General features: G+C 46.1%; 1 protein-coding gene across 2 annotated transcripts; it reads left to right on the top strand.

Annotated features, from left to right (window-relative positions):
• The first annotated feature begins 1,318 nt into the window (after positions 1–1,318).
• LOC125644440 (F-actin-capping protein subunit alpha-1) lies at positions 1,319–25,659 on the top strand. 2 transcript variants are annotated; one of them, XM_048868411.2, is made up of 2 exons: positions 1,319–5,264; positions 24,270–25,659. In XM_048868411.2, exon 2 carries the CDS (start codon positions 24,305–24,307, stop codon positions 25,172–25,174), a length of 870 nt encoding a protein of 289 aa, XP_048724368.1. In that variant the 5' UTR covers positions 1,319–5,264; positions 24,270–24,304; the 3' UTR covers positions 25,175–25,659. The 2 variants fall into 2 exon arrangements, with proteins under 2 accessions (XP_048724368.1, XP_048724366.1); XM_048868409.2 differs by lacking the exon at positions 1,319–5,264 and adding an exon at positions 21,581–21,746.
• The last annotated feature ends 585 nt before the right edge of the window (positions 25,660–26,244 follow it).

The raw sequence follows: 26,244 nt of genomic DNA, 5'->3' as shown, positions 1-26,244 counted from the left end.
GTTGATTTGTGAATACTGAATTCATTTCCAGGCAACTTCTCATTAGAAAGATGGGGACAAATGGGAAGGAGCTTGGAGAAGAGAAGCTAAAATGATCATGGACCTGGAGAAAGAGATGTGTGAGGAAAGATTAAGAGTTTAAAACATACAGCTTGGCAAAGAGACTCCAAAGGCTGGGGCTGTAGGTGGGAAGGGAAGGCAGGCATAATACCACAAATATTTGAACTCTACAAATACCATGGAGTCAGCTTGACTTATTTGGGGTGTATAAGTAGGAGTAATGGGATAAATGTGAAAGGGTATTACTAAGTTGTTTGATTAATTATTAAAAGCTAAGTTTTCTGACGGAGCTTGCCCTGCCTTTTTGTTTAGATGTTTTAAAAATAACTTTTCTCCTCTGATGTTTAGAAGGATTTTGCATGGTGCTGAGGGTAATGCCAAATGCACTTCAGCCCTCTCCCTTTCTCAATGTGCATGTGTCTGCCTGCTGCCTTTTTGGTTTCAGCTCTGCTGCTGTAGCTGGTAACCACACTTGTGCTGTGCCTAGGACAGGGCTTGCATTGTCAATGCTGACTTGGATGCAAAGTGGACAAACTGAAAAAAAAAAAAAGTTTTTTCTCTCATACAGTGGTGGTGATCGTAGGGATAACAATAACAGCAATAAGAACAAAACTTGGGTGGCCGTGGTTTGTGATGCCCTTCTTTAAAAGGGTTGAATATTGAAGAGCTGACTCATTCCTGACAGTGAGATCTATTAGAATATGAAACTGTTTCCAAGGAAAATAGTGGAAACCCTAATTTGCTTGGGACACTGATAGCTCAGCTGGATTAGTAAAGTTAAAAGCATAATAGTGACTTGGCAGGGGGATGGACTGAATGACCTGATACAAGAGGTTTCTTCTACCTCTAATTTCTAGCATGAATGTTCTCCCTCTGCAGTTGTTTGACAGTATCTCATAAGGGCTTAGTTTCCCAGTGACTACTCATTCATGGCTAACTAAATTAGCTGAACGTGCTTAAAAGATTTATCTCCTCACTGTATTTTCCACTGAATGCATCCGATGAAGTGAGCTGTAGCTCACGAAAGCTTATGCTCAAATAAATTGGTTAATCTCTAAGGTGCCATAAGTCCTCCTTTTCTATTTGCCACTTAGTTTTCCTGAAGCAGTTGTTTTTAAAGCTGAAAGGCAAAATAAAAAATAGATAAGGTCCTTTATTGCTTACAATGTGTAAGGTTGATTTCTAGGCTTTTTCTGCCCTGCGTGTGTGTGGTTTTCTGGTTATTTACATGAGCTCTAACTCCTCGTTCCTGTTTGCTGGACGACTTTGGAGGACTTGAATGGTGCATGAGGCTCTCTTGAGTGCTGTGGCTCATGATCCCCTCACCCAGTCCAGAGATCTACTTCATCACTGGTCGAACCCCTCCCAGCTTGGTATCATCTGCAAACTTTGGCCAGGACAAGCACCTGTCTGGGATGGTGACTCTAGGTAACACTTAGTCCTACTTCAGTGCAGGGGACCGGACTAGGTGACCTGTCGGGATCCTGTCAGTCCTACATTTCTATGATATTTCTGGTGTAGTGGAAGGCTAACCCTGAAGGAGTTAAACTACGTTACTCTAACAGGAGAACACAAGTAAATTCTTAATGTTCCAGTTCTGTCCTAATTACTGCCATTTTAGAGGAGACACCACAAAGCATCCGAAAATCTAAGCTGCAGATTCTTACACATAACAGGAATTTTATGGTAGGGTGAGGAGTATCTCAGAACTTCAACCACAGAATGGGAAATAAACTAGATGACCTACTGTTAGAGCTCCATTTCTACCTACAACCGTCCATGTTTCAAACGGTGTTAGCCTTGCTTCTACATATTCTACATCTATGGCCCCCAGCATTGTCTTATTTGAGCACCTTTCTGACTCTTCTTGGTTTGTATTACCTGTCTCTCTTTAAATATGTAACTTCAATTTATATTATTACACAATCCTAAAGTTTATTGTTCATCAACTACCTTCCACTCAGAACCACTTTGTTGTTTCATAGATTCTTAAAGCTAGAACCGCCTTTGTGACCATCTAGATTCCTGCACCAAGACCAGTGATTTGTAGCTGAAATAATAATGATGGCAGTATTCCCATTTTATAGATGGCACAGAGATGACAGTGACTGGCCTAAGGTCATAAGAAGTCCGTGATTGAGGCAGGGATGGAACCTTTTTCTCTCAGCTCCCCTAGTTCTAAGGCTGGACCACGTTAAATCTTTGAGCTGAAACTTGCATGCAAAGAGCAGGCATCTCTTCGGGCTGTGGGAGGAGATGAGAAGGGGCATGCATTTGCTTGTGTATCTCATATCAACCTTGAATCTTGTATCAGCCTCAAATAATCACTGTGCTGATGACAAGTGGAAAATGCTTCATCCATCTTAGCTCTTTCAGTCAGTGCCCCTGCAGCCTTTGCCACTGAGTTCATGGGCTGCCCCTGCTTCCTGGAATAAGTAATTTTTTACTGTATGTGGCCTTTTCTCCAACAGGCTGCTGCCCTGACATACATTTAGTTGGAGAAAAGGTTATTTTATTTTTTTAAAAAGATACCACCTTTCTCCTCATTAGCTTTGGATTTGTAAAGGTTTAGATCAGGTTAACAACATTTGACATCTTCCTACTTCATTTCTGCTGGCACATGCCTGCAAGAGTCTGTTACAGCAGTGCCCCTTGGGCAGTGTCAGAAATGATTGGTCTTTCTCTCTACTGTTTTATGTACCGCTGAAGAGACGGATTACCCACCATAGTATCCAAGGGCTTCCCAAGTGAATTAGAATGGCATAGAGGGTGTGTAGGGGATTTAATGAATTTTTTTCACTATTGTCCCTTCCGTGGTTACACAACCCAAGCAGAGTCTTCTGTATGAAGGCCTCAATCCTGTTGGTTATGATGGAAAAGCTTTACCAATGAGGGCCATTCAGCATGTCCTGAAGGTGGTCACTCTTCCTTGCCCTCAGACAGAGTGAGAGACTCTCGAATGCAGTCAGTCAACTTGTGATGAAACTTCTGTCACTAGCACTCAAGCTATCTCCCCTCCAGTTGTTATGGGGTCAGCCATGAACTAGCCTCACTGGTGTGGACAAGGCTGGTGCAAAGGAGGTCTAAGGGCCATTTCTTTGATAGCTGAGTACCAAAAGATTGTTATAAGGTCCTACTAAACCAATGACAGATTGGTCTTGTCAGAAAAGCATTATTCACTACCAGAGCTTTCGGGGAATGCTCAGGCTCCATTAACCTCCGGGGTCTGCCCATCATATCAAATCAGTCATCCCAACAGGAGCAGAATGCCTAGCCTGGAATCACAGGAAGTGATGGTCAGCCCATGGTACAGGTGAAATTTCCAATTGCCCAAGCTCAAACTATCCCAGATATTAGATCAAAAGTGTATTCCAGATGTCCTGCTACTGAATATGGAGGTCTGGCATCCTGAGACTACATATCCCAGCATGCACTGCCCTCTCGATCTACGAGAGCACATTCCGAGACCTGTATTGAGGCTGTTTGAAAGCCAAATATATTGTAGTAGGATTAGCACTCCCAAATCCTGCTGAACTTAAATAAAATGATGATTAGTAACACTCAAGCTATTTAAGGAATTGGCGTGGTTGGCACTAAACAGCTGCTTTTTACTGACCTGTTCAAGTCGACAAATAATGTTGTCCCTGCATGGCTATGTAATCATTTTAAATCACCTATTTACTGCACATTGTTTGTTCATGTTTAAAGAAACAAATGGTTTGTTCTTTACTTCTGATAGTGGGTATGTTAATTATTCAGCGTTTGTTATTTGTGGGCTATAAAGGCAATCTGAATTTATTTTCATTTCTTCTATGTATAAAAGCTGCAGGGTGTACTTTTATGTTCCCGCAGCCAAGAATTTGTGGAATTGACTAATAGTCTATGTTGCATATTTATAAACACTATTATTATTTATTAATGGAGCATTTCAGGAGTAAGTTTATAATCCTGCCACATAATACCAGCCTTTCAAAATGAAACATTCATGTAAAAGAGTCAAACTAGAGCTGGCGTAACAAAGGAATGAGTGAGAATAACTCATTAGTGCGAAAGCACAAGGGGGGGAAAAGAGCTTCTTGCAAGGATGTATATGTTTTAAAAAAGACATGAGAAGTTAACAATAGAACTGTGTCCCTGGAGACTGATTCTGGGACTTTGGTGGGGGTGTAACGCTCTCTCTCACAGTGTGGCCCTTTGCCCCCCTCGAGTGGCCAGACTGTGTATTTGCACTAAAGCATTTAAACCTGGGGCACCAAACCTTCGGCCAGCGGAGGAGTGCATTGGCTGCTTATCCAGGTGCAGAGAGTTCTATTAAGTTTGAGTGGAAGGAAACAAGTGGAAGCAGCACTTGTCTTTAACAGAGGGGGGAACTGTTGAGATGACCATTCCTAGCACGCGATGCTGGGTTTTGATACAAGCAATCACGGGGATCAAGATGGAACATTGCATTTGGGGAATAATCTTAATTTAAGGGTTTATCCTGCTGCCCGGTGCTGTAGCAGGAGTTCCTTCCATATAAGATGAGTTCAGATCTGGCCACCATTTGTATAAACCAGTACAGTACGTTAAACCAGCTAGACCTATAGAACACTGGTTCTCAAACTTATTTGATTGCACCCCCCTTCTGTGTGTCTGGAGTAGTTTATGCCTCTCCCCACCGCACAAGTACCTCTACCAATTTAAAAAAATCAACTTGCAACTCTCTCTAAATATTAAGCTATCTTGTGCAAGCATTTCTGAGCATAAAACACAGTGGTTGCTCCATATTTTCAGTCCTCAAGTAGCGAAGCAGTATTGTATGTCTTCCTCTTGCTAATTCCTCCATTTGACTTTATGCTGTGTCATGGCCTTATCTTCACTGTTTGTGTGGCTTGCTTCTCAATATCTCCCACCTGTGGTGGTGTGTCACTAGATCAGTTTCGGCTTCTTTGTTTTTCACTTGAGGGTTTTTTGTTTTTTTTTCCATTCTGTTGCACGAATGAGCCAATGATCCATGGTAATAAGAGCAAAAGCAAAACTGGTTGTGGTTGATGCTTACAATCAAATGTTCACACTGTATCGTAGCAAACAGATGAAGGTACAGGATTTGTCTCCACTTATCGTGGATGGATGCTCGATTTAGCATGTCTAGTGAAGACCCTCTAAATCGACTGCCAATCGCTCTCCTGTCGACTCTGGTACTCCACCAGAACGAGAAGCATAAGGTAAGTTGATGGGAGAATTTCTCCAGTCGACCCAGTGTGGCTTAGATACTGCAATAAGTCAACCTAAGATACGTCTACTCCTGCTACGTTATTCATGTAGCCAAACTGAAAAATCCTAAATTTACTAAATCTACTCCAGCTACGTTATTCATGTAGCTGGAGTTGCGTAACTTAGGTCAACTTAATCCTGTAGTGTAGACCTGCCCACTGACACCAACAACTTTGTATAATGCTATAATGTCAATATGCACAGTGCCACCTAGAGTCACATGCACAGCACCATCCGAAATGTCCTGGAGGAATCAGCTTTGCTGGTTAATCATTGCTGTGGGTAAAATGTAGCTTCTCTGCTATGGAAGATTCATGCACCTGTTGGTTAAACTCCCTGCTGACCAGTTATCAATATGGGTGACCAGAAGACATGCTATTTCCCTGGGCGCTTTGTTTGAGTAAACATAGGTCTAGTGAGGTCTGGATTTGTCTGAAAGGCAGTGGATACTGGCTGTGCCTGGGCAAAATAAGTCTGCTTCTTGGTGGAACATTTGCCAGAAACAGGCAGTCTAGCGGAGGTGCTGCTGAACGAGCAGATGGCATGCGTGGGGACGTTAGATTTAACATTCTATTAATTTCTGGCCAATGAATCCTTAAGATGCACAAGGTGTTCTTCATACTTACTGTGCTAATTGCTTTTCCCCGTTTGCCTGAGTGGGAATAAAAATCATTGGGCCAGATCCTGCTTTGCTACGCTGGTGTAAATGTGGAGTTATTCCATTGATTTCAGTGACGGCAAGACCCTGGTCTGTATTTTCTATGCCTGGATAAAACACAATCTAGTCATCTTTTCATACAGCTGTACACGAGACTATAAACAGACACCACGCTGGCAACTGTAGGAAGGATGGTCCAGCAATCGAGTACTCAGGCTCAGGACTTCGTTCCCAGCTCTGTCACAGATTTCCTGGGGGACCTTGGGAAAGTCATTTAACCTCTGTTTCCCATGTGTAAACTAGGGATAGCACTTGCCTACCAACTAGGGATGTTTTCAAAGTAATTACAATGAAGAGGCCCAGTACAGTAATGGGGGCCATATAAGAACCTTAGAGACCGAGAGCTTATATAACATGCTCCAGCTGACTTTAAAAAAAACAAAACAAAAAAACTGGCATCAAGCCTCCAAAAACGGGACTGCATGAGGTCCTCCCTGAACAGATCAGACAGGAGGCTCATGGACATGCTTTGTGGGCTACATAGACGGTGATGGATCAACTTCCTTCCCTACCAGAAAGAGGGGTTCATGTAAAGGTCCCGTGACCTTCTGCAGCATGGGGCTTGTCACTCCAAAGTCAGTGTTTACAGTTGCTTTGGGGAAAGTGGACTCATTGAGAGGAACTAGATCTCGCAGTAGCAGCCTGGAGCTGTAGGAGGTGAGAAAAACCCTCTTTTACATCAAACAAGAGGCTAAAGTGACATTTCATGATCTGTTAGGACAAGGTTCCTCCAGTGACCTACATAAACAGACAATATGGGACCAAAACTGTGTTCTGGGAGAAGCTGTGCAGAATTTCAAGCTAGCTGTCATGTCAAGGCACCTCTGTCTGTCCAAGTCTGACCCCTAAAGAGTGAACGGGACCCTTACGCCGGACTGGCTCACCAAGAGCATTCTTCACTGAGGCAAACTGAAGCTGGATTGAACCACTTTCCTTCAGCTGATGGAAAGAGGGAGCTAATTACAACTTGTACAAAGAGGAAAGAACTCTGCGTTTGGAGGAGACCTCCCCAACAAGTGTGCCTGGCTTTATCCATGATGTGATTTTCTCTCTTTTGGATCCTCAGTCCTGAATCGCTGGTCAGAACAGAGCTTGTCATTTTGATTTCGCCCAGCTGTGCAAGCAGGAATAATACTGACATCAGCAGCCTGTCCCTGAGGCTTTGCTATCTCCTGCTACACTACCAAATACTCAGAGGAGAATTTTAGAAGCCCTGGTTTTGATCATAGCATGGCTCTAGAAGAGTAACTTAACAAGCTGGATGACCTGATCTGGCTGCTCTGATCTGCTGTGTGCACATCACCGTGGTATCTGAGTACTCGGAATATTTGCATAACATTCAATCCAAAGGGATGTGGCTTCTCCATTTCATCTCTGATGGTGCTGTTTGAAGGTACAGAATATTTTTTCCTCTTCGTCTTCTCCTCCTTTCTGCTTAACTCCTGGGTGGTGATGTTTATAATCGATGTACTAGTGTCATTTCAGACATCCTGCTAATTCTGAGAGGGGCTGCCGGCCTGGGTTCTCTTCTTGAGGGTGTTTGACTGGGCTTGCATATTTGAACCATTCTGAACAACAAAAGCTGTTCCAGGAGTTGGGGTGGCATGGAGGTAGGTGTGGAGACAAGAGGTGGTGGGTAGACTGAAGGGAGTGGTGTGGCTGGCATCATGGGTGGCAGAAGAACAAAGCAGCGTGGCATAGCAAGCATGGTCTTCAAGGAAACCAGCCTGCTCGCCCTGTGCCCCAGTGCGGAATGAAATCCTCACTCCACTGAAGTCCATGGCAAAACTCCCATTGACTTGGATGGAACCAGAATGTCACCCCTGGAGCCTCTGATACTAGCATGCTCACATCTCTTCTAGACTGATGCACCAGTAGCCAGATCGCTATCCCTTCCACGACTGCCAATTGGTCCAAAGCATGGAGCTGGGTCTTTCCCCATCCAGGGAGCTGCGTTTGTGTGTCTGATTCCTGAGCTCACCGAATACTCCATTGCTGCCAAAGAAGGCACTCCAGGAAACCTGAGCTGTTGGCATTACTGAGCTGCCATGATGGGGTCACCCATCTGCCCTACATTTGTCCATGCCCTCCGCTTAGGCTACTTTTAGAAAGAGCCAGCACTCATTATAAAAAATCCATCCACTGTAGCATTTCAATTCTATCCCGATTTTATTATGAAAAAATATGCACATGCAAATAGAACTCCCTGTGCGTATCTCATATCTATAGATCAAGGTCGTGTTTGTGTCTGTCAAAGTAATGTGTAAGCACACAGCGCTTTATAGAAATATCTGTACAGTGTTTCGTTAAGGAGATGGTCATGTCCATCTATTTGAATATAAAGGGAAGCTGGAACTTTCAAGCGTGTGCTTCAGATTATTTTTGGACCGAGAGAACTTCGATCTGGGAAAGTTTCTATTTGAGGCTGTGAAACTAGGCCACCTCTAAGATCAGTGACCTACATTTCCCAGGTTTGGGACTGCAGGCTAATGTAGCAATTGTCGTGCTCCAAGACTCTTCTACTAATGTCCCTAAGCAGGGATGGGAGTGGGGGAAATCAGTCTTAAAGGTATGACTTAGTGGGCATATTGGGATGTGTTTAACTGGCTAGTGAAAAATGATGAATTTCTCCTGCTGCAGTTCTGTAGCTCCTCTGTGCTCCCCCCGCCCCGGTTGAGTGTGAATGCACAGAGGTAGTGGAGGATGTCCTGTGTGGGTGATGAGTTGAAAAGGAGACAGTACCATGCCTGGGTCTTGCCAGTATCACACTGCCCCAACTCCTCAGTATTGCCAGCCCCAAGTATTCAAAGATTATGAGATTGCCTTAAAAAAAAAACGTGTTTTAACAATAAATGCATTTGGGATTTTTTTTTAATTTGGCAACTGTTTTTGGAGCACTTGGGGTGGGGGGTGGGGGTCGCATTTTCAGACGTTTCTCTACAGCCATGAGGGCTAGACGCCTACTTCAAAGAAACCTGAGATTCTCTCATAATCACTTGACTCCAGTAGCTGGGTGGGGCTGTAGGGGGAAAAACCCATCCAAGAGCATGAGACTCACAAAAAAACTGCGAGATTTGGCAGTGCTGCCTAGCTTCTGCTGACTGTTACACTTAGCTTTAAGCTCAGTGCTTCTGCCTTCCTGGATCTGCTATTCACACAGAAGTCCAGGAGTAAGTTGTGCAGCTGCAGGACAGCTACTCGATTCAAGCAGCTCTATAGATGGCCCCATTCAGTCTCTGCTCCTGAAGGTGCCAATTCCCAGAGTGAGCATCTCTTTCTGGGGCAAGTTTACGGCAATTTGAATATTGAAGAGAGAATTCAGGGTGGGATTATTAACTCTGTTTTCAAGCTGCATAGAGGTTTAATATCAGGACATGTACTGCTTTATCGGATGCCTGTGCAATTAGCATCCATTTTAAATGTCCAACCAATGCAGGTGCTGCTGCTTCAGGGTGACCATGTAGTCTCTTGTGGGGTCTCCTTAAAGTTGCCGAGGTTGTAAGGGGGAACCAGTGCTAAAAACTCCATTTGCCTCCACTGATGTTATCTGAGTGACTAGTGATAATAATTCAATCACATTTTGTACTCCTTAGTGTAAAGTGCTTTATAGAGTTTGGGCCTGAATCCCCTCTGCCCTGCATCTTGTGAAGTCATTTACACAAGAACACAGCGGGTGTCAAATGCAACCATTCTGATGGGCTGGCATTTTTGCACGGATGTAAATGACCAGGCAAGGGAAGGACAATGGAGAATCAGTCCATCCTGTACAGGGATCACTTTACCAGCCACTGAAATGCAGTCACCTCTGGGGTGGAACTCGGGTGCTATTTTTTTCAGCCTGGACTCTATAGACCAGGGTCTGTAGGCAAAGAAGGGAAGACTAATGCATGCAGTTGACACTATAGAAGGGCAATCAATGTAGGCAGAATAATTACTAGACTAGGAATCGACCCTGGCCCCGTGCCTTAATGATTCCTATACCACAGGTTTGTATTAATATTTATGCAATCTAGTCCAGCTATTCTGTTAAAACACCAGACTCAAACAAACACAACCTGCACGTGATTTATCCCCTGCCTGGGTTATTCATTTACTTTGCAAATGCCTCCTCTCTTGCTGTTCGGGGTGAAGTCCTAGCTCCCAGCATTAAAATCAGTTTTAAAACACTGAACCCCCTGCAGATTAACACTCACGTGATTATCACCGTGTCTTTGGTACAGCACTGATTTAATCAGATCAATTAGAGTGCATCTTTAATGCCACAAGGGGACCTGCAAGATTCTGGTACAATTATCTGTAAAAGAATAAGACCTAGTTCTTATTTTGTGCTTTCCAGCCATTGATTTCAAGTGCATTAAAAAACTAGACGAGCATCACGCTGTCCCCATTTAACACACAGTGGAACAGCAGCACCGAGATGTTATCTGCCCAAGGTTACGTGATGTGTATTTAAGGACCAGCTAATAGAGGCGGTCAGGAATTTGCCATCAAATTTTTTTTCTATGGAAAAATGCAGTTTTTGCAAAATTGACATTGTCTGCAAGAAGACTTTCAGGTTGGCCAAAATTTTCCGACTATCCATCAAGAAAATAAAAATATTTTATTTCAAGTCAGGTTGACTCAAATTCAAATGTTTTGTTTCAGGTGTGTTCAGCTGAGACGCCATGTGCCCATGGCTTTTGGGTGGGGGGGTTGAACCACAGAAGTGCATCATGGGAGTCACATGACCACAGTGTATCCTGGGAGATGTAGTCCAGCTGGGGAACCTGGCCAATAGAGGAGAATGGGAACATGAGGCATCTGAACTACAAATCCCATGAGGCATCACACCAACTCGAAGGGACATAAATTAGTGTCAAACCTAGCCAAAATAAAGCATTCTGACATTTCTGGAATATTTTTTGGAACTTTTCTGTTGTATGAAAAATTGATACTTTTGTCCTGATTCTGGATTAAAAGAGATGTTAAAAGAACAGAATTTCCTGTAGGATGAAAAATCCAATTTTGTCCTGAAAGCACATGTTGAAACATCAGATTTTCCTGCAGGATGGCAATTCTGATTTTTGAGGAGCTCTACTGGCCAGACTAGGTGTTGCACAGCCTTCTACTGGGTGGAATTGGAACTGCACACATGCTGTGTACTGCTAATAACTCCTGTCTCTCCAGTGGCTCTTTCAGCAGTAAGGTCTCCACTGTTGCCCTGAAATTCTGAGTGGCCAAACTATGCAGCCTAATGACTACTGGTTGGATTCACAGGAGGATACAGATTTTCTTACAGTGCATGTGTGGTAGATGCTTGCTAATGCAAACTGTCATTTTGCGTGAATCTCAAACTGTCTCCCCGCTCCTCACCTATGGCTTAGTAGTAGGCTTGGAAGGCTTTGATATTTACAAATGCTTGCTGATAAAAATCAATTTCACTGTGTGTACACACAAACTGGTGAAAACCATATTTCTGTCCATAATTGAAATGTACAGATAGGCAAAGTAAGGGAAATGCTGCTTGAGAACTTATGAGAGTTTGGTTTAAAGCTGTTTACTTTTGTATATTTTGATAATTATTGACTCATCCACATCCGCATTGCTGGTCCCCTCCATAAATTTCCCACAACTATGAAAATTTAAATCAACTGGGAAAAAAACCCACAACCCTTTAACTGCTTCATTTTGTGCAACAGTGAAAATTGAAAACTGGAAAAGGGGAAAAAAAAAAAAAGCTTAAATAAACATTGATATTATGTTGAAATTATAAAAAAATTGAATTCTGCCAAGCCTACTTAATGAGATGAGACCAGTCCAAGACTTCATTATTTTTTCTCAGTGCATTATGAAATATTATAATAAATAATTAAAATGACTGCCGTCAAAACAAATGGCCCAAGTCCACTTTGGCAATGCTGTGAAACGTTATCCTTCTGGTCTTGTGGTTTGTTTATTATTGTGTATTGCATACTACTCAGCAACTTACAGTGTCGAGTAATTGGCAACGAGTTTCCCAGTTGTTAGTTCAAATTAGTGAGGCCCTGATGACACAGAGAATGGTGACACCTGGCTGTGGAGAAAGTTTCAGTCTGACCCTTGATGCAGTCAGAACAGTGGTTCACTTTATTCATATTTTTCGGAAAGCGATCCAGAGACAGAACAGTTACATAACAGTATCAACTCCATGTGACTGTGTCTTTTGTAATCAGAGAATGTTCTTTTCATTTGGATCTACAGCTTCCTATTGATGGAATATAGTGATATTTTAAATCACCTTGACTTTCTTTAGCCTTTTGCTCTCTTGAGCCATGTGTCGCACCTTAAATCCTAGACACTGCTCTCTTTGTGCGGGTCCCAGCCATTTCTTTTGCTCCACTTGGGCTTGGTGCAGTGGGTGTTCGGGATCACTGGCTCCATTGTTGACACAGTTTCACCAGAAACGTGGGAGTCAGGGGACTGAGTCAACAGCAGCAAACAAAACTTAGTGTCGGAAACGCAAAGCAAAATGTCATATTGGTCCAGGGAACATGAGGGGCTAGAAGCAATTAAAAGGCTCTTGTTGGGAAAGCAGCAGGTGTCTCTGACAAGACCTGTCAGCCCTTGCAGAGCTTGCTCTCTCCCTCCCTTTTCACACCATTGTTTTTCCATCTTTCATCCCACGTAGAAGTTACCTGGCATCAGCACTTGGCAGCTGCGGCCATTTCACCGCTATTCCCCTTCATTTCAGACCCATCGCTTCATGACACCACCTTGATCGTAGGACTCCCAGTTTCTCCTCATCACTGCAGGCAAACATGAAGAGGCAGAACTGATGAGAACAATGGGGCAAAGGGAATAGCAGCCAGCCAAGCTGCAACTCATTAGGACAGCAATTTTCCCCCAAGCCAGGTACTTTTCCCCTGAGAGGCGTCTCACTTTCCCATGCTGAAATGGTTTTGGAGGGTGAGGGCCCAGAGCCAGGAGCTGTGTCAGAGGATTTGTTTTGTGGGGGAGGGAGAAGACATACGGCCTCACCCATGCCTTCAGGAGGCTCCTTCTCTTACACCATGCAGATAGTCTGAGTCATAAGCAGAGCTCAGCAGTGATCAGGAAGGCCCAGCAATGTTGCCAACTCTCACAATTGTATTGTCAGTCTCCTGGAATCATGGAAATGTAGGACTGGAAGGGACCTTGATAGGTTGTCTAGCCCTGTCTCCTGCATTGAGACAGGATGAAGTATTATCTCCTAGACCAGCATTTCTCAAACTGGGGTCTCCCAGGGTATGCCCTGGGGGTCCATGGGCCCTGCTGATCAACTCCTCTCCCTCCCTCCCAGTGCCTCCTGCATGCTGGGGAACAGCTGTTCAGCGGCCTGCAGGAGGTGCTGGCAGGGAGGGGGAGAAGTGAGGATGGGGTGCGCTTGGGGGAGAGGGTGGAAAGAGGCGGGGAAGAGGAGGGGCAGGGCTGGAGTGGGGAGTGGAGCCTTAGGGGAAAAGGGTGGAGTGGGGGCAGGGCCTGGAGCTGAGTGGGAGGGTTGAGGGGTCCACAACAAATTTTAAATCAAAATGAGGGTCCTCGGGTTGCTAAAGTTTGAGAACCACTGTTCTAGACCATCCCTGACAGGTGTTTGTCTAACCTGTTTTTAAAAACCTCCAATAATAGATACTTCTCTAAGTAATTTGTTCCAGTGCTTAACTACCCTGACAGAAAGTTCTCCTTAATGTCTAATCTAAATCTCCCTTGCTGCAGTTTAAGCCCATTCCCTCTTGTCCTATCCTCAGTGGTTAAGGAGAACAATTTATCACCCTCTTCTTTATAACAACCTTTTACGTACTTAAAGACTATTATCAGGGCTCATCTCCAGACTAAACAAACCCATTTTTTCCCAATCTTCTCTCATAGGTCATGTTTTCTAGACCTTTAATCATTTTTGTTGCTGTCCTCTGGACTTCCTCCAGTCTGTGTACCTCTTTTCCTGAAGTCTGGTGTCCAGAACTGGGCACCACATCCCAGCTGAGGCCTTACCAGCACGGAGTTGAGAGGAAGAATTACTTCTCCTGGGTTGCTTACAACACTCCTGCTACTACATCCCAGATTGATGTTTGCTGTCTTTGCACCAGTGTTACACTGTTGACTCATCGTTATTTTATGATCCACTATAACCACCAGATCCTTTTCTGCAGTATGCCTTCCGAGGGCATCCTTTCCCACTTTGTATTTGTACAATTGATTAATCCTTTGTAAGTGATGTGTAGTACTTTGCATTTGTCCTTATTGAATTTCTCCAGTCTGCTAAGACCACTTTGAATTCTAATCATGTCCTCCAGCTTGCATCCTCTCCCAGCTTGGTATCCTCTGCAAACAGTGTACTTTCTATGCCATTATACACAATTTCTGAAGATATTGAATAGAATTGGACCCAGGCCAGATCCCTGCACATCCCCACTTGATATGCCCTTCCAGCTTGACTGAGAATCATTGATGATTACTCTGTGTCCGGTTTTCCAACCAATCATGCACCCACCTTATGCTAGGTTAGTCTAGGCCATTTTCCCTAGTTTGTTTATGAGAAGGTCATGTGAGACTATCAAACGCCTTACTAAAGTTGAGATATACTACTTTTATTTTGGGTGTGTTTCTTAAAGCCCCAGCTCCTGGAGCCATGTGATTATGTGAGACTTTTGGGAGGGGTGTCAAAAAAGCTGACAAAGTAAGTTCCTCATGGTTGCAGGAAAAGGCTTGAAAATCTGGCTCTGAAAGGTGAAAAAGAACCAACATTTAAAAAAAAAACTCATGATTTTTAAGCCACTCTTATGATTTTGGGGGGTGGGGGTCAGACTCCTGGCTTTTGAATGCGTGGGGTTGGCAATACCACAGTCTTAATAAGGGACAGATGTGCAGCTTTCCCCTGGTCATCTTCCCTGCTGATTGAGAGGAGCTCTGAAATGGTTTGGGCAACAGGTGCATTCTGGGATACAGTGGGAGGGACCATGGGATTTTGATCTTTCCTCTAGCCTCTGGGATGTATCCCACAATCCACTGGGAAAACTGGCTCGCATGCCAGGAGCCTGGAAGCAGAGCCAGGAGTTCTGGGATACCTGTCCACATTACAGTTGATGCAAGACATAGCTTAGAGCACACACAATGGGCTGGGTTACATTGATGTAAGCTGTATCAGTGCAATTTTTGTGCCTAGCTGAGTCCTCCCCACTTGGACTAGGACTAGGAGTGGGGGAGGATTTGTCTTCAGCTGATACGTCATGTGAAGTATTGGCTGCTGTGGAAGGCAGGATGCCAGTCTGGACATCCCAATGGTCGATGACCACTCCTAAGCTCCTGTGTTTAGTGCTTTTAATTTGAGCTGGTTTGTGGATTGTGTAGCTTGGGCCAATCTCCGCTGTTCACTGCAATGCTACAGCTAGCTTGGGGCTGAGCCCAGCTGCTCTCAGCATTGGGTGTTCCATGAATATCACCCTCTCTCTACCATGGGAAAGGGCCAGCAGTGGTCGTAACATAGGCCAGGGAGTAGGGCACAGGTAGGGGAGCCAGCAGGCCTGGGTTCAGTTTCTGGCTCGGCCACTAACTTGCTGTGTGACCTGGGGCCAGTCACTTAGGATGAAATGTTCAAACTCGGGTGCCTGACTTTAGGCACCCAACTCAGTATTTTGACACTTAAATAAGTCGTTCTCAGAGGTGCAGAGCACCTGCAGCTCCCACTGAAAATCAGGCTCTATATTTAGGCCTCTCTATATGGATTTGGGTGCTTTAGGAATGAAAATTTTGGCTAAAACCCCGCTGGGCCTCAGCGTCTTCCAGCTGCACAATGAGGGTAATGCTATTGACCCTCCCCCCCGTAGAGTGCTTGGAAATCTATGTCTGAGAAGCACCGTGCACGTTCCAAGGGTAGTGTATATGGCATTTAGGAGCCCAAGTCCCATGGACGGTCAGTAGGACTTCCACTATTAAATGCCTGAGGTGCTTTTGAAAGTCTCTAAAGAGACTAGTTTCAGGCCTTGTACCTCATTGCCATAGCAGCAGTGAGAGCGCTTTGTTGGGATGCCAGCCTGACGCTCCCCCCAATCAGTAAATAAGCAGGAGTTCTCCAGCCCAGGCTGCAAGCTGCCAATGAAACTTGGCCAACCTCAGCTCCGGTGCTCTCCATGCATAAGGCAGGGTGATTCTCTCTTCCAGAATTAGCATGACTTCAGGGAGGGCATCCTATCACGTGAGTGGCTGAATGAACTCATTTCTGTGTGGAGGTAAGTGGCGGATCCCGCTGGCTTCTCTTCAAGGAACATCCCAACAGAGTGCCTTGTTCCGTTTCCTTTCCCTTCAAGGAGCCGGCTGAGCCTGTCAGGTAGCTTTCAAATGCTAGGTCCTCCGGGACTTGTTAAAATACTTCATCGATGCCCCTCTTTCTCTGCAGGGCTGCCCTTTTGCTCATCTGTTCTGTCGCTACCTGACTTGGATCGCTTCGGCAAAAAAGTTTCCATAGTGATCTGAGATTCAGCTCAGCCGCCCCGCTCAATAAACAAATAAATTCCAGCTGCTGTATCTTATTAAGTGTTCCTTTTAAAGGACCCAATGTGAGGCCAGCCAAGGCCAGGGGTCACCCACATTCAGCGAGGCAGGTCTGTGTCCCCAAGACAGTTCGGTTGTCTGAGGGCCATCTGCCAACTCATGCTGCTTCCTTGCTTCTCCTTACCCCTTCACTGCGCCCTTTATGCCCAGGTAAAATGGCCAGGTGTTAGTGGTGGTAGCAGTATTAAAAACACCTCTCTGCAAAATGTCAGTCTGCCTTGCCCAAGGGATTTTTTTGCAGTGCTAATCTAAACTGTGCTGTCCAGTGTCAGAAGTGGCTGTATAATGAGGATCTGTCAGAAGCCCTAATTGGATGGGTATTCAATGCAGGGGGTGGGTGGGTGGGTTGGTTGTTGTTATATCCTCGGGACTCTGTTTTCGCAGCGATTCTCATTAGCTTTGAAAATTTAATCTTCTTTTAAAGTACCACCTTAGTGCCCCTCACTCCTCAGGAGCTGCTCAGAGGCACACCAGCGACTGGTGCCTTGCATGATAGCTCTTTGAATTCCCCCTGCAGTTAGAGAGCAGATCCACAGGCAGGATCTCAGCAGGAGCAATGAATGCAATTTCTGTCTGTATCCAGGGCTCTCGCTACTAAAGGGAAGTCTAAATACCACAGGGAAACCAAACCAAACCAAACCTCTCTGAAGAAGCAAATTGCAGTCCTGACTCTACCGCCTGCAGAGCAGCAGCCAGACCCTCTCTCCAGTGGGGCATAAATGCATGTGATGCTGCCATGTTTTGTATTCATTTCATTGAGAGGGAATGGAAAGTGATTTCTCAGTATTCAAAGTCAAAGCTAAGGTTTGGTCCCATCGTCAAGGCCAACAGGGTAGGTATGGCAGTGGGGAGAGATGGTGGATGGTCAGGAGGAAGGCGCCCTCTCACGAGACCCTGGAGCACAGAACATGCCATGCACATCAGGCATCCGATGCATATTTCTAAGACTCCCATTGGTAAAGTATTTGGCCATCACGAGGGAAAGGTGAAGATAAAAGGGTCATTCCCAGATGGGCAGCAGCTATTTACCCTGCTGCAATATTTACTATGCCATTGTTATAAGAGAGCCGGAGTCTGCAACAATCACAATAATATAATAGTTGTTAATAAATGGCAAAGACCTGGCAACCTCACCATGCTGTACAACTCTCCTTGTCTCTTCCAAATGGGCAAAGATCCCTCCTCTGCTTTCTGAAACAGCCTCTCTGGGCCTCATTAGCTTCCTGATTTCGATCAAACCCTCTCTCTTCCCTCGGGACTGGGACAACTTCTAACTCCCGTGTCTACGCTCTGGGAAGTATCTGTGGCTGAGAATGGGTGCAGAAGAACAGGGTTTAAATGCAGAGGTGGCCACAGACAAACATGAAATGCCATTTCATTTCAGAAATCAGAGCTGAGCAATCCATAAACCAACCCAACCCAAATCATACCCCCTGTTGTCCATCAGACATATCCACTGCATTGCTGGCTGTCTCAGCCCCATCTCAATCCCAGATCCTCCCTCCAGCACATAGCACAACCTGCATTACGTTGCTGGTATAGACGGACCCAGAATGTAATTGGTTATAAAGCCCTCAAATTATTGTCTCTGATGGGCTGTACAGACAGGATCCTGCATGCCACTCCATTGTGCACCAAATGGTTTGTAACAGAAAGACCTCTCAGAAAGGGTGTCTGTCTCCGTATGAAATAATATCAAGTGCTGTATAAATGAGCCCTCTTTGATGTTCTTGCCTAAAAAAACGGACAGCAGATGATTTTTTAAAAACATTCTGGTTTTCCAAACCAGCTTTTTATTGCATTTTTTTTAATTGCAATCTCAAGAGTGCCATAAAAACACCACATCACAGATGCAATTCCATTACCTATTTCACAATTAAAAACCCACCGATAAATGGAACAGACCCCCTACTCCCGATCAGCCTCCTTTGCCCCCTCCCTCACACAGGATAATAAAGGACCCACAGTGTTAATAAATCCATTAGCCAAGAAATGGTTTCTGTTCTGACACCCATGTAACACCTTCTCTTCCCCGTCTCTATCCCTAATTACGTTTCGTTTAAACACACATAATTACTGAAATGACTTCTTCCAAAAATAAACGGTGGGGTATTCAGAGCTGCCTCGCTTCTCAGCATTAGGGTTGTTTTCAGCCAAGAAATCTATGCCTTTCAGCTCTCTCTTGGCAAGGTCAGGTGCAGGCCAAAGCACTTGTGATTCTTCCCCACCAAAACAGTCCTAGAAAAAGAGCTAGAAAACCGGGAGCTTGAGAGACACAATGGTCACAAACCATGATGCTTGCTCAGTCATCAAGCATTTGTTGTGGTGCCTTAAATCAGCAACCTCAACAATTCATCGGGTCTCAAGCCAGAAATAAGGGTGCTGGAGGAAATCAGACCAGAGTAATTTCCCCAAACTAAAGAGCTAACATACATGACAATGAATTAGGTGGATTGAGGTTTACCAGCTGGCTATGAAAGTGCGTGGGGGTTGGCACAACAGTCCTCACACCTAGGGGTGGCCCAGATGGCCGCCCATCGACTTCAATCAGTTGTCCCCTGCAATTCTACAAAGACCCCTTCAATGAAAATTTTCCAACCTGGATTTCTAAAAATCAGGCTCCAAACACCCCCCCAGTCTCTCAAGTGGCGGTGCAATCTTCATAGACTGTGGGTGAAATCCACGCTCCATTGTAATCAATGGGAGCTTTATCACTGAGTTTGATGGGGCGAGGATTTCACCCTGTGTCCCAGTATGGACTGGCTTCTCAGTGCAAGATGCTGCACTGCATGCTGGGACTTGTAGCCTCTGCATTAAAGGTCAGAGTGGCTGCAACCTGGTCCACTGTTTTGCACACTGGGCATACCTGTAAGGCTCCTGGCCAGCAGGCTCCTCAGTTGAACAAAATTTGTCTGCCCTCGAGTATGTCCAGAAACAGAGGAGCTTCAAGAATGCCCTGCTCAACTCTCCTCTTGAATTTGCGATTGAAGCCTTCCCGACTGGTGCTTGAAAGCCTCTGTAACTCTGATCACAGATGGAGCTGACATGCCACATTATTGAAGTTGAAGGTCACAGCTTAGTTTCTGGGGAATAATAGAGTGAAATAATTTGATAGAGACCACCTAGATTTTTATTTTTTAAATGTTCTATTTCTTCAAGGGTGCTGTTGAACATACAACATCCAGCCACCCCCATAACTAATTCATTATTATGTGCCAAGTGGGTGCCTCTAAAATCAAATAGGGTACAAACGATGGGTGTTTAGTGCCATTACTTTCAATAGTTTTACACAATATTTAAATCATTGGCTCTCCCCTCTTGTTTTGGAGGAATACCAAAGCTAGATGAATGTATTAGCATTAAAAGCCATTCATGGGGCCTGGCCAGGCCCGTCTAGCAGATGGAGGCCCTCATGTTTTGGCATTGCACCCATATGGAAGACTAATATGCAGTCCAGGAATAGAATGTGTTATTTCTCCTCTTCCTAGCAACCGCCAATCCAAAGGCTCTTTCAAGTCAAGCAAGTTCATCTGGACCTTGTACAGCAGGATGCTGCAAGACTGAGGGTTCAGGCATCATATTTTTCTTTTTTGTGGTTGATATTAAACTGGAAGCCTAAATTGCAACACTTCCTTGAACACAGCATGTCAGGTTTTCATCGTGCCATTTGAAAAGCTATAACAGGGCATGGGTGGGCAAACTTTTTGGCCCGAGGGCCACATCTGGGTATGGCAATTGTATGGCGGGCCATGAATGCTCATGAAATAGGTGGTTGGGGTGCGGGAGGGAGTGAGGGCTCCAGCTAGGGGGTGCGAGCTCTGGGGTGGGACCAGAAATGAGGAGTTCAGGGTGCAGGAGGGGGCTCCAGGCTGGGGTGTGTGTGTGTGAGGGCTCCGGCTGGGGGTGTGGGCTCTGGGGTGGGGTTGGGGGTGCAGGAGGGTGCTCTTGAAGCACTGGCACATTCCCTCTCTGACTCCTATGCGGAGGCGCGGCGAGGTGGCTCTGCACTCTGACCCGTCTGCAGGCGCCATCCCTGCAGCTCCCATGGGCCTCTGTTCCCAGCCAATGGGAGCTGCAAGGGTGGTGCTTGGGGCAGGGGCAGCGTGCGTAGCCCCTTGGCTGCCCCTATGTGTAGGAGCTAGAGAGGGGACATGCCGCTGTTTCCGGGAGCCACGCGGAGCCATGCCATTCGCAGAGTAGAGCGAGCCCCAGATCCCATTCCCCAGCGGGAGCTTGAGGACTGGATTAAAATGTCTGAAGGGCCGGATGCGGCCCCCAGGCTGTAGTTTGCCCACTCCTGAGCTAGGGGTTCAAATCAGCCAGAGGCCACATAGGAACATAGAGTGTTATTTCAGCCCCATCTCAAGTGGGACCTTCTTCAAACAACCCTGCAGCTGGATACATACCACCGTGACCAGCAGGCTTTAGTCACTGGAGACTCAGAACTGGCATAGCAGGGGGTGTTGCATGTCTGTCCATTCCCTGTCTGTACCTAGCTCTATCAGGCCTTATTATTCATGATCACTTCAAATGATAGGGCCAGCTCCTGAGCTGGTGTGAATTCACTGGTGCTATGTCTGGTTGCAGCAGCTGAGAATCTGGTCCATACACTGTTCTTTTTTGCTGAATGCAGTGACTGAATTGTGTCTGTTACTGTACGGTTCATGGAAAAGGAAGAGGTGGAGGTTTCTGCAGACGAGTTTTAACGAGTACAGTATTTTAATCTCAGGGCATGAAAACCCTTATGACTGTACTCAGCCAAAACTCTGCTCCCACTGACACCAAGTAAGGATTGCTGCATATGGCCCATTAACTCATATGCTGCACCGTACATTAGGGTCCAGGAAATGTTACCCTAAAGATGTGTCTAATAGTGAAATTGCTCCCAGGTACCTGCCTTCATGAAACAAGGACCAAGAAGCCCGCTGGTCTAACCAGCCCCCAGGAACCACGGTGGTGGTGGAAAACTCCTTCCATGCTGGCTGGGTGTATGGGCTGCGAGGGGGCAGGGGTAGGGATGAGACTGGGTAGCTCACACTCCCTGCAGGCTGCATGCTCTGGATGATGTCATCCTGTTTCCCTCACAGAGCGCAGGTTGGTGTCTCCCCGTTGCCATGGGAACCTGCTGTTTTGAAATCCTGCTTCCAGAGGGGCAGCAGCAGGAGCTGAGCAGGTAACGGTTCAGGCTGCGCCCCCCCGTTCTGCCGCACCCTGCTGCCCCGCGCCAGGGTGGGAAGGGGGCGGCCTGCGGGTCAGGGTCACCGTAGCCAGTCTGTGGAGAAGGGGATGGTTTAGGGAACGGAGGATTTCTTGCCCTGTTGTCCTTTGTTCTGTATTGCGGGGGTTAGCACTAGCTGGGAAGGCGGGGGCGGTTGGGAGGCCTGGAGGGTGCGGCTGCTGTTTCCTGGCTGGCCGTGCGCTCGGGAAGGAGCTCAGTCAAAGCTCACTCTTATCTTCCACAAGGTGAGCTTTATTATTGTCACCCTTGGGAAGGGCCAAGGTGGAGATGATGCCCAGAGAAGATCTCTCAATACTGTGGCCCTGCAGTGTCCTATGGGAAGCTAAGCGACAGGAAGGCCATTAGGGTAAGGTAGCCACTGAGAAGTTCCCAAGGTGAGAAAACAAGATTGAAAAACAAGATTTCATGGTGCGTGGGGCAGGGAGGGAGGGTGAGATTACTGGGGAATCCTGCCATGTTTGGCCAGAGACAAGTGCAGATGATTTGCCCTTGTGCTGGACCTTCTTTGACCCTACATGGTACAAGGTACTGGTACCGTGTTCTATGAGTAACAAAGCTTTGGAGTGCTGCAGTTACTAGATGGGCAAACAAACCACGGAGAAAACCCTCACTCAAAGCTGTGGCAATGCTGGAAAAGGCAGCAGCGGGGAGAGAGTTTCATGAATGGTTGGTGTGGCATGTACAGAACCCAGACTTCAGAAGTAAGATGTTCAATGTTGGCTGTAAGGATAAGCTCACTTCTGTCAGTCACACATTTATCGCCAGCTAGAGAAGCTCGTTGGGAATGAATGTGACCCGGCTGCTTGCTACCAGGACCTGCTGGCGATACAGTCACAGAAACAACTTTGTCACCTAACAGCAGCCAAGAACAGCCAGAAACCAAATCCCATAGAAAATGGTTTCAAGCATTGGAGGCCACATGATCACTGTGAGTGTTATTGGAGCAGAATATGTGGTCACTTGACCAAAGCCTAGGAGGGTCCACAGACAAGAAACAGGTTCAGCAACCTAGAGGATTGGTACAGCTTCCAGTGAACTGCAGCCAATATTTGGACACGCCGGTTGGTGGAGGAAGCAAGGCTGTGCCAGGAGCACAGGGCCAATTCTGTAAGGAACTGGTTTTGCCTCATGTCCATGAACCCAGGGCTCTGTGCAGGCTTCCTAGGAACAGGGTCAAATCCTTGGAATGACTGTGAACCCTGGTGGGTTTTTACTCAGTGGTGCCCTGTATTATGTTGTTTCTGGCCTGAAACCTGCCATGTACAGTGCCGGTAGTGGCTGCTTTGTAGAACTGCCTAGGACACATGGTTAAAGCCTATTGGAGCTGCCAGGAAGCAGGATAAATACAGGTGACTGCAAATTCAAAGAACCCTCCACACAGTCCTGTACTGGCTTCACAGGGGAAGGTTTCATCCAAAAATCGGCATTTCCTTCAGGGTGCTGCATTACTTTAGTCATTGCCTGATGGCATAAGGTATTACACTATCATCAAAAATATTAAGGGAGGGTACCAAGGAGCAGTGCTCCAGGTCCCCCTCACACCTTAATAAAGCTAAAGCATTTTTGTTCCTGATAAATTACACTAGTTTTGCACTCAGTCAGTGCTCTTGCTGCAGTCCATGTGAGAATCATTGTGGAAAGGGACTTTCTTGGGAGCAAGCTACTGCAGACATCTCTAGTAGCCAGTTAAGCAGCTAAACACGGTTTTCCACCCCAGTCTTCACTTCTTAAGGCCCTATATTGCAGTTATATTGGCATCTTATGGCTCAGCTGTTGGGTCAGGGACCGAAATAACTCTTAAAATGAGATCGATCTGACCAGCAGTTATTCTCAGGTGGAAAAGGAGCTTATTTTTGGAATCATTAAATGTCATGATTGCCCCAGTTCATCCTCGTCAGGGATTACATCACTTTTTTTGGTTACAATTTGGGGGCTCCTGAAAAAGAAGGGCTGCTTCTGACCACAGCCTCCCTCCATTGTTGGGCACTGTTGCTGGTAGCATAGGGTTGTGATATGTGCTATCAGAGAGGAGAAGGCAGATGCAAGTATGGTTATTTGGGCTCCCCCAATGGAATAACCCCACTCAGTGGGTGGCCCTCAGGATACATCTGTAACAGTTGCAGAGATTTCCTAAGCCCGCATCTCAAGATATGGTGGGATCCACAGTGAAAAACTGATTGAGGACGGCTGGATTCATGAGACTCCCTTGTGAGCCTACTGGAATTGTGGAAGCCCAGGTCTCTTTGCTGTAGATAAGAGATCTTCAGTATGGGTTGGAGATGGGAATTGTAGGCCATGTCGTGACCTGTGGGCTGTACCTGAGGTAAGGATGGCTGTAGCCTCCTCCATTATGTGTGGCAAATTGCCTGTGTAGCCTTCAGCTGGGCAAAATTTGGATGCCCTTGGTGTATTGCCTGGAAAGCTAATAATTGTCATGTCCTTTTACTTTTCCTTCAGGTGAGGTGGATCCAGTATCCTCGAGCCCTGCAACCATGGACATAATGACTAGGGAACGACCCCTGACCAGACAAGAGAAGTTGAAGATTGTGAGCAGTCTCTTGAAGCAGGCCCTGCCTGATGAATTCTGCGAGGCCTTCAGTGATCTGCGCCTGCTGGTGGGCGACGACAGCCTGATGTGCCAGGAAGCTGCCTCCCTCTGTGCCCTGCACAACAAGCTCTACTTCACCCCGGTCATGAGGAAGGAGTGTGAGGTGCTCCTGACCCGCCACAATGAGCTGGAGGAAAAACACTTCCTTGACTCCCAGAGACAAGTCTCTTTCAAATTTGACCACATGAGGAAAGAGGCAAGCGAGTTTCAGGCTCACCCACAGGAAGATGAGAAAGGTGAGGCATGGAGAAGGGCCCTCTATGAGGGCCTGAAAGCATACGTCAGTAGCCACTATACTGGGGGGATTTGCAGTGTCTTCATCAAGGATACAGCCATCCGGAAAATCCTCATCGCCTGCATTGCGGGTCGTCTGCACCGGCCCTCCGCCTTCTGGAATGGCCTGTGGAAATCAGAGTGGACTTTCACCCTGACTCCCACTTCCACTTCCACCCAGGTGGCAGGGACCATCATGGTCCAGGCTCACTACTTTGAGGACGGCAACATCCACTTGACAGTGTGCAAGGATGTGGCAGAGAGTCTGCCTGTCACCACTGAGACCCAGACCTCCCAGGACTTTGTGAAACTGCTGGAGCAGGCAGACAACCAGTTCCAGAATGGGCTGATGGAAGAATACCAGAGGATGAGCAATACCCACTTGAAGGCTTTCCGAAGACAGCTGCCCATCACCCACAACACGATTGACTGGGGGAAAATAGTGACAGCTAAGATAGTGGCCGCGCCTGCTGTCCAATGAAAGGCCAGTTTGTATGGGATGTCTGAATAAAGTGTCCAGGGAAGGAAGAAAGTACTAAATACCCAATAAAATAAACAGAGAAAAGAAAAATTGAAAAAAAAATCAGAGAAAATGAAGGACAGGAAGAGTTCCGTGGTGTCAGTATATGGGGCGCTCTCCTGGGAGGTTGGGACAGCCAAGTGGAGGTGTTCTGCTGACCAGTGCTGAGCACAGGATAAGCGCTCACACAGATCAATAAACAGTCACATTGTGTGTCAGCTTGTTGATAAAGTGGAGTGACCAAATTTATGAGTGGGCTGTAGACAGAGTGTGATTTAATGATAGCGGGTAGGTGCTGTCCAGTGCTCTGTCTCCCCACCTCTCAGGCCTCTTCAGTACATAAGACCATAGTTATATAGTACACCCATTCTCAGTGACTAGCTTATTAGCATATCATAACTTAAACAATCTCTCTTCCCAATCCCTCAGTGGGACATGGTTCTTCCTTTCTGTGGTCTGGCTGCTTTGCCCTTTCAAGCCATCTTTCTCTTCTCAGCCTCCTTCCGGACAAATACAGTTTCTCAGTCTCCCATTAGACAAACACAATTCCTCCTTCACAAAGTCTGGTCTTCAGTCATCCACAGCCGAACATACAACCTCAGGTTCTCCAGCTAGTCTCCCAACTCTTGTCCCTTTAGAGAGTCATGGAGTTTCCCAGGACTCTTTTCAGGCTGCTCCTAGAAGCAGGTTGGTAAGCCTTCACTCAGGATCTCGGTCCCAGCTCACTCCCCCAGCTGCTCCTGACTGCCAGTTCTCACGTCTTCCTCCTGGTGAAGCAGACTTAACTTCTGAGTCTATAATCACTATCTATTATATTCCTTATACACTCATATATACACTCTCCACCTACTATATTCCTCATACACCCTAACCCTGCTCTATATCCGTAGACATTAGTTGGGCTTTTTTAATGTTACCCCATGTCCCAGCACTCTCCCTAACCCCTTCATAGTGTATTCTGTCACCTTAAAGCATTTAAATTCTTCGTCAAAATCCTTTTCTGGGAACACGCCCTGCATTCCCCTATCTGG

The sequence above is a fragment of the Caretta caretta genome, chromosome 10 (genome assembly GCF_965140235.1).
Source record: "Caretta caretta isolate rCarCar2 chromosome 10, rCarCar1.hap1, whole genome shotgun sequence".
In the NCBI taxonomy this organism is placed as follows: domain Eukaryota; kingdom Metazoa; phylum Chordata; order Testudines; family Cheloniidae; genus Caretta; species Caretta caretta.
Note: the sequence above shows the minus strand (reverse complement) of the source record. Positions and strands in the feature narration are given on the sequence as shown.

Excerpts from the sequence above, each read along its gene's own strand:
- LOC125644440 (XM_048868411.2), top strand. The coding sequence starts at position 24,305 with ATGGACATAATGACTAGGGAACGACCCCTGACCAGACAAGAGAAGTTG.